This window comes from Oncorhynchus gorbuscha, linkage group LG19 (genome assembly GCF_021184085.1).
Source record: "Oncorhynchus gorbuscha isolate QuinsamMale2020 ecotype Even-year linkage group LG19, OgorEven_v1.0, whole genome shotgun sequence".
Classification (NCBI taxonomy): domain Eukaryota; kingdom Metazoa; phylum Chordata; class Actinopteri; order Salmoniformes; family Salmonidae; genus Oncorhynchus; species Oncorhynchus gorbuscha.
The window spans coordinates 45081560-45088678 of record NC_060191.1 but is presented as its reverse complement, the minus strand read 5'-3'; the positions used below and the strand labels follow the sequence as shown (position 1 = coordinate 45088678).

At 43.3% G+C, this 7119-nt stretch overlaps 1 protein-coding gene across 1 annotated transcript; it reads right to left on the bottom strand.

Annotated features, from left to right (window-relative positions):
* Positions 1–4455: 4455 nt before the first annotated feature.
* On the bottom strand, positions 4456–5565 carry LOC124006523 (uncharacterized membrane protein C3orf80 homolog). The gene has a single exon (XM_046316589.1). It carries the CDS (start codon positions 5333–5335, stop codon positions 4685–4687), a length of 651 nt encoding a protein of 216 aa, XP_046172545.1. The 5' UTR covers positions 5336–5565; the 3' UTR covers positions 4456–4684.
* Positions 5566–7119: the final 1554 nt, after the last annotated feature.

The window sequence follows — 7119 nt, the reverse complement described above, 5'->3', positions numbered from 1 at the left end:
AAGTTCAGCCTCTCTCACACCCCTTTCTCTTCATGTCCTCTCTTTTTCTCTCTTTGTTTTTGGATCCTATCAATCCCCGTTCACCCAGGTATTGTCCTAAGTGCAGGCTAGAATGAACTCCCTCCATCTTTCCCCAGCTAACTGCAGTCAGGCCGTTCTTGTCTAGAGTAAAATTCAATAGAGGGGGACAGGTAGCTATGATGCCGGTGGTAGTGTGGAAGCTCTCCAGTCATCTCTGACCCAAGAGGAGCAGCACTCTGTATCAGCCAGGAGTCTGTTTTCCGGTGGTAACACATGAGAAACCTCACACCTCAACGCACGTGTTCCCTGAACTCTTACATAAGTATGTTCAGACACACAGCACACGGATAACACACATACTGAATTGAATACGCTTTATCCAAACCATGCTGTTACTACCAAATCTCAGACCCTGACGGGGCATAATGTAGGATTTATGAGGAGCTTAATAATGCACATTGATCTGGCCGATGAGTGAGTCAATTGTAAGCTAGGGATGATTAGGTGGCGGTATGGGGGCCAGCTTGGGAATTTAGCCAGGACACCTGGGTTAACACTCCTCTGATAAGTGCCATGGGATCTTTAGGTACCACAGAGAGTCAGAACACCCGTTTAACATCTCATCCGTAAGACAGCACCCTACACAGGGCAATCATTTCCCTGGGGCTTTGGGATATTATTTTTTAGACCAGGGGAAAGGGTGCCTCCTACTGGCCCTCCAACACCACTTCCAGCAGCATCTGGTCTTCCATCCAGGGACCAACCTTGCTTAGCTTCAGAAGTAAGCCTGCAGTGGGATGAAGGGTGGTATGCTGGTGGCAGCAAGTCATGTCAGCAGTCTGTCTCATTATTGTATTCAGATCTCCTTTGAGGGACTCCTCAATGTGCAGAATAGCAGAGATTTACTCCATCTGATTAAACATTAATGCTGGGGATTCTAGAGGATTGGACCGTGCCCTAGGCCCCTGAACTCACAGCCTGAGTGCAGAGGACTTGTAGAGGTTGTCTCCACTGCAGAGAGTGAAAGTGAGAGAGAGAGTGAGAGAGAGAGAGAGCCTCAGAGCCAAAGATGCAAACATATGATCTCTACTGTTAAATCACAAATTCCAGTAATACCATATCTGTATTCTGACAGTAAAACGTACTGTGATGTGTAATGTGTCTGCATCTTGTCTCATTCATCCATCAGTGGATTGAGTGTTTTTTTTGGTGTAAACTCCTCTTATCCACCAATATCCTCTGTGGAGGAAATCCATCAGTGTCCAACACAACAGGCCGGCCCTGGCTGGACGGCATAGGATTACCCTCCAGTCAGACAGACTAGCTTTCCCATTATCGTGATCCATAACGGCCATGGTCAGAAACCCTATTGAAGATGATGGTATCATTGAGACTAGGAAGCCTGGCGAAAGCACATACACTATTTATCTGACAACCCAAACTGTAACCCAAACTCCTAATGAGTGTCCTTTAGTTTCTCATTGCTTATCCACTCTTATGCACTTCAGATAAACCAGTTCTTGGAGAGTTGGTGCATCTCAACAGTCCACTGTTCCACAGAAAGATTAATGATCTATTTTCTCGCCCAGCCTACTGTGGAGAGGATGTGGCTGTGCACAGAGGAGTAGTTTGTTAATGTAGAAATCTTTTGCCCAATTCCAAATAGAACCCTACTCCTGTGTCATTTTCTGTGTAGAGCTGAGAAGAATGGATAGGTAAGGTTTATAAAATATGGCCAAAAAATGCCACCTAGTCTATCATAAGCTTAGCTGGACATAGCTACAGTTGAAGTCGGAAGTTTACATACACCTTAGCCAAATACGTATATACTCAGTTTCACAATTCACATTTAATACTAGTAAAAATTCCCTGTCTTAGCTCAGTTAGGATCACCACTTTATTTTAAGAACATGAAATGTCAGCATAATAGTAGAGATAATGATTTATTTCAGCTTTTATTTATTTCATCACATTCTCAGTGGGTCCGAAGTTTACATACACTGAATTAGTATTTGGTAGCATTACCTTTAAATTGTTTAACTTGGGTCAAACGTTTTGGTTAGCCTTCCACAAGCTTCCCACAATAAGTTGGGTGAATTCTGGCCCATTCCTCCTGACAGAGTTGGTGTAACCAAGTCAGGTTTTTTCTGCCTCCTTGCGCGCACACACTTTTTCAGTTCTGCCCACAAATGTTCTATAGGATTTAGGTCAGGGCTTTGTGATGGTCACTCCAATACCTTGACTTTGTTGTCCTTAAGACATTTTGCCACAACTTTGGAAGTATGCTTGGGGTCATTGTCCATTTGGAAGACCCATTTGCGACCAAGCTTTAACTTCCTGACTGATGTCTTAAGATGTTGCTTCAATATATCCACATAATTGTCCTACCTCATGATACCATCTATTTTGTGTAGTGCACCAGTCCCTCCTGCAGCAAAGCACCCCCACAACATGATGCTGCCACCCCCGTGCTTCACAGTTGGGATGGTGTTCTTCGGCTTGCAAGCATCCCCATTTTTCCTCCAAACATAAAGATGGTCATTATGGCCAAACAGTTCTATTTTTGTTTCATCAGACCAGAGGATATTTCTCCAAAAAGTATGATCTTTGTCCCCAAGTGCAGTTGCAAACCGTAGTCTGGCTTTTTATATGGCGTTTTTGGAGCAGTGGCTTCTTCCTTGCTGAGCGGCTTTTCAGGTTATGTCGATATAGGACTGGTTTTTACTGTGGATATAGATACTTTGTACCTGTTTCCTCCAGCATCTTCACAAGGTCCTTTGCTGTTATTCTGGGATTGATTTGCACTTTTCTCACCAAAGTACGTTCATCTCCAGGAGAAGGAACAGAACGCGTCTCCTCCCTGAGAGGTATGACGGCTACGTGGTCCCATGGTGTTTATACTTGCTTACTATTGTTTGTACAGATGAATGTGGTACCTTCAGGCATTTGGAAATTGCTCCTAAGGATGAACCAGACTTGTGGAGGTCTACAGTCTTTTTTCTGAGATTTCTTTAGATGTTCCCATGATGTCAAGCAAAGAGGCACTGAGTTTGAAGGTTGACCTTGAAATACATCCACAGGTACACCTCCAATTGACTCAAATTATGTCAATTAGCCTAGCAGAAGCTTCTAAAGCCATGACATCATTTTCTGGAATTTTTCAGGCTGTTTAAAGGCAAAGTCAACTTCGTGTATGTAAACTTCTGACCCACTGGAATTGTGATACAGTGAATTATAAGTGAAATTTGTCTGTAAACAATTGTTGGAAAAAAGTAGATGTCCTAACCGACTTGCCAAAACTATAGTTTGTTTAACAAGAAATTTGTGGAGTGGTTGAAAAATGATTTTTAATGACTCCAACCTAAGTGTATGTAAACTTCCCGACTTCAACTGTATATTATTTCTGGTTCCTGGACTACAGATCGATTTAGAATTGAGCATTAAGATATTGAAATGTACCTGCCTGCTAACTGGTCTGGGCGACAGACAGAGAGACAGACACAGGTAAGTATGACAGATCAATCAATAAACAGACAAGGGTGTAATCTCTGTTCACTGATCTCTCCTGTATTCCGGCTATCTCAGTCTGCAGCTCCAGCTTTATGTCTGCCAGCTTAGCTCTTTATTTACTGCTGTCTATTCTATACTTCTGTCTTTATGACTGTCTGTATTGTCTATCAGTCATCTTCCTGCCTTTTCCATGCAAGGCATGTCTGTATTCAAGTGCTCTAATGCTGATGATGGTGAATGATTTGTCATTCAACTATGGTCACTACATCAAAGATAAACTATCAGAGGTGGTCTGCTCACTCACATAGTAACTAGACCTTGGATCAGTATTTAGGATCATCATCATCTCTCATTGAGGAGGGAGGGAGGGAGGAGATAGTGTTCATGCTGCAGTGTGTGTGAGCTGAGCTCTCTGATACATTGGATAAAAGCACTTGCTGATGTAACAAAATGTCAGGCATAGCTTATGTAGATGTGCTGGAGAGTATTTGTATTCATTTCATGGTGTGACTATTCTATTATTTTTGAATCCCCACTAGGCTACTGAAAACTGCACTAGGTGATTATCATAGACCCAGCCTGTGACCTGGGGAGAGTTGTGATATGAAGAAAAGAAAAAAAAACATTTCCAATTCTCGCATGCATATTAATACACAGTTGTACACGTGTGGAAAAACGACAAATACTATTATATGACATGATTTCTAGGATATAGATATACGAATGAATAGATGTGTTTCAGGCCCAGCAGACTCAAACTCATTCTCAGCCTGTTCATCTCACAAAGGAAAATATGGAGGAGAAAGCCAACTGTCTCACGGTGCCTTTGGAAATGGAACCGTTCAGCAAAACTTAATGTGATTGTACCGGGGCCAAATTAGCTGCCTGTCAATACACAGAAGAGCGCCAATTATAGCAGCCATATCTCTTTTATTGTCTCCGTTTCTCATACCAAGTTTAATTTGCATACAAAAGGGGAATCATCCACCCAATCATATAAAACTCACGTCATTGACCAAATTGCCAGTTCATATTATTTTCAACATTCATTGCAACAGATTGTAATTGCACTTGTTATAATATAGCCTGTAAGTCTCTCCTTTAGTTCATAATAAAATAACTATTCTTAAATTGGATAGTCCATCACATTTAGTCAGACAGAATTCCGTGACGCGCGTGTGTTCTGTCCTGAAGTGTCCTGTCCCTCTTCTCTGGGTATCGGTCCTCCCCGCGTCCCTCGGTCCGCAGCAGGCTCCTCCGACTGGACCAGTAAATTATCATCCGACTGGTCTCTGCGCACCTCCTGCATGGTCTCTTCGTAGGTCGGCAGGTACTTCACCTCATCATATGCGGGTAGCAGCACTGGCGAGGTGAAGTCCCCAAAACTGTATTCGGGGTACCGGTCCAGTAGGGAGTCCTGGGACGCGGTGGCGTGTCCGTGGAAGAGAGAGGGCTCCTCGGGGTGTTCTGGGTGGGGGTGTCGGCGCGGGCGCGGGCAGATAATCCGCTGGATGAAGTAGCCCATTGCGAAAAGGAGCAGCAGGATCAGGATGCCCGATAGTTTGCGCGTCACCCAACCCACGTTGTCGAAGAATATATGCAGTGGGAGCTTGCAGCAGCGCACCATGGAACTTGCGCTACCGTTGCCGGTAACGGTAGGGGGACAGCACTGCTGGCCATCAACGCACTGCACGTCCCCACAGCGGCGGAGCGCGTGGCAGGAGGAAATCACGACCGCGGACAGAAAGGTGATGCTGTATATGCACGTTCTGCTGCCGGTGGCTAGATTAAACATTATGTCCATTTACTAGTCGGTTCGTCCGGTTAGGATAGACCTGTGCGTCCGTGCGTGCCTGCCGTCTGGTTCCTCTTTTGGTGAGAAAGAGTCCACAGCAGTTTTAGCTACTATGCTGCCTGTTTGTTCCAATCCTATACCTTCATTCGCTCTCCGGAGACAGCTACTGCAGAATAATATAGCCACCAGCGCCTCCGGTTCTGCGAGTGAGACGAGTAGCCTCTTCTACAGGGTGTGAGTGCGCGGGACAAGACCACCAGTAAGCAAAATGACGTATTTTTCAGACGTTGAAGTCAGGTGCATTCTAGGTGCTGAGTGAAAGGTGAAAAACGTATTTTCCGGTTGTCGAAAATATGTATTTTCTATCGGTTAAATAAGTATTTTGGGGATGTTGAAATCTAGTGCATTTTAAGTGCTGAAACAAAAGTGAAAATATGTATTTTTGGAATTTTCCAGATGTAAAAAAATATGTATGTTCCAGATGTTGAAAATACAACATTAGCAGCAGCAAATTCTATGGACAAATTTCAACTGCACATACAGTGCATTTGGGAAGTTTTCAGACCCCTGACTTCTTCCACATGTTGTTACATTACAGCCTTGTTCTATAATTGATTAAATTGATTTTCCCCTCATTAATCTACACACAATACCCCAAAATGAAAACGCAAAATCGAGTTTGTAGACATTTTTGCAAATTTATAAAAAATAAAAAACATACCTTATCTACATAAGAATTCAGATCCTTTGCTATGAGATTTGAAATTGAGCTCAGGTGCATCTTGTTTCCATTGATTATCCTTGAGATGTTTCTACAATTAGTTTGGAGTCCACATGTGGTAAATTCAATTGATTGGACATGATTTGGAAAGGCACACACCTGTCCATATATGGTCCCATGGTTGACAGTGCATGTCAGAGCAAAAAACAAGCCATGAGGTCGAAGGAATTGTAGTAGAGCTCCGAGACAGGATTGTGTCGAGGCACAGGGCTAGGGATGGGTACCAAGAAATGTCTGCAACATTGAAGGTTCCCAAGAACACAGTGGCCTCCATCATTCTTAAATGGAAGAAGTTTGGAAACACCAAGTCTCTTCCTAGAGCTGGCTGCCCAGCCAAACTGAGCAATCAGGAGAGAAGGATCTTGCTCAGGGAGGTGACCAAGAACCTGATGGTCACTCTGACAGAGCTCCAGAGTTCCTCTGTGGAGATGGGAGAACACCGCAGAAGGACAACCATCTCTGCAGCACTCCACCAATCAAGCCTTTATGGCAGAGTGGCCAGACAGAAGCCACTCTTCAGTAAAAGGCACATGACAGCCTGCATGTAGTTTGCCAAAAGGCACCTAAAGGACTCTTGGACCATGAGAAACAAGATTCTCTGGTCTGAAGAAACCAAGATCGAACTTTTTGGCCTGAATGCCAAATGTCACGTCTGGAGGAAACCTGGCACCATCCCTACAGTGAACTAGTCATAGATGTCTAGGCTATGTTTCACAAGTTTGAACATCACAGTACAGTACGGCACAGTTCACTACAGTAGAGCACAGTACGGTATGGTACAGGATTGTAGAGTTTTATTCAGTAGAGTAGACTACAGTAGAGTTCAGTATAGTTACAGAGTAGTTTAATACAGTAGTGTACAGTACAGTATGGTTTAATTCAGTAGAGTAGAGTACATTAGAGTAAAGTAGGATACAATAGAGTACACAATACTTTACTATTATTTACTTTACTATTATTTACTTTATTTATTATATTCTACTGAATTGTACTGTACTCTACTGTACTATAC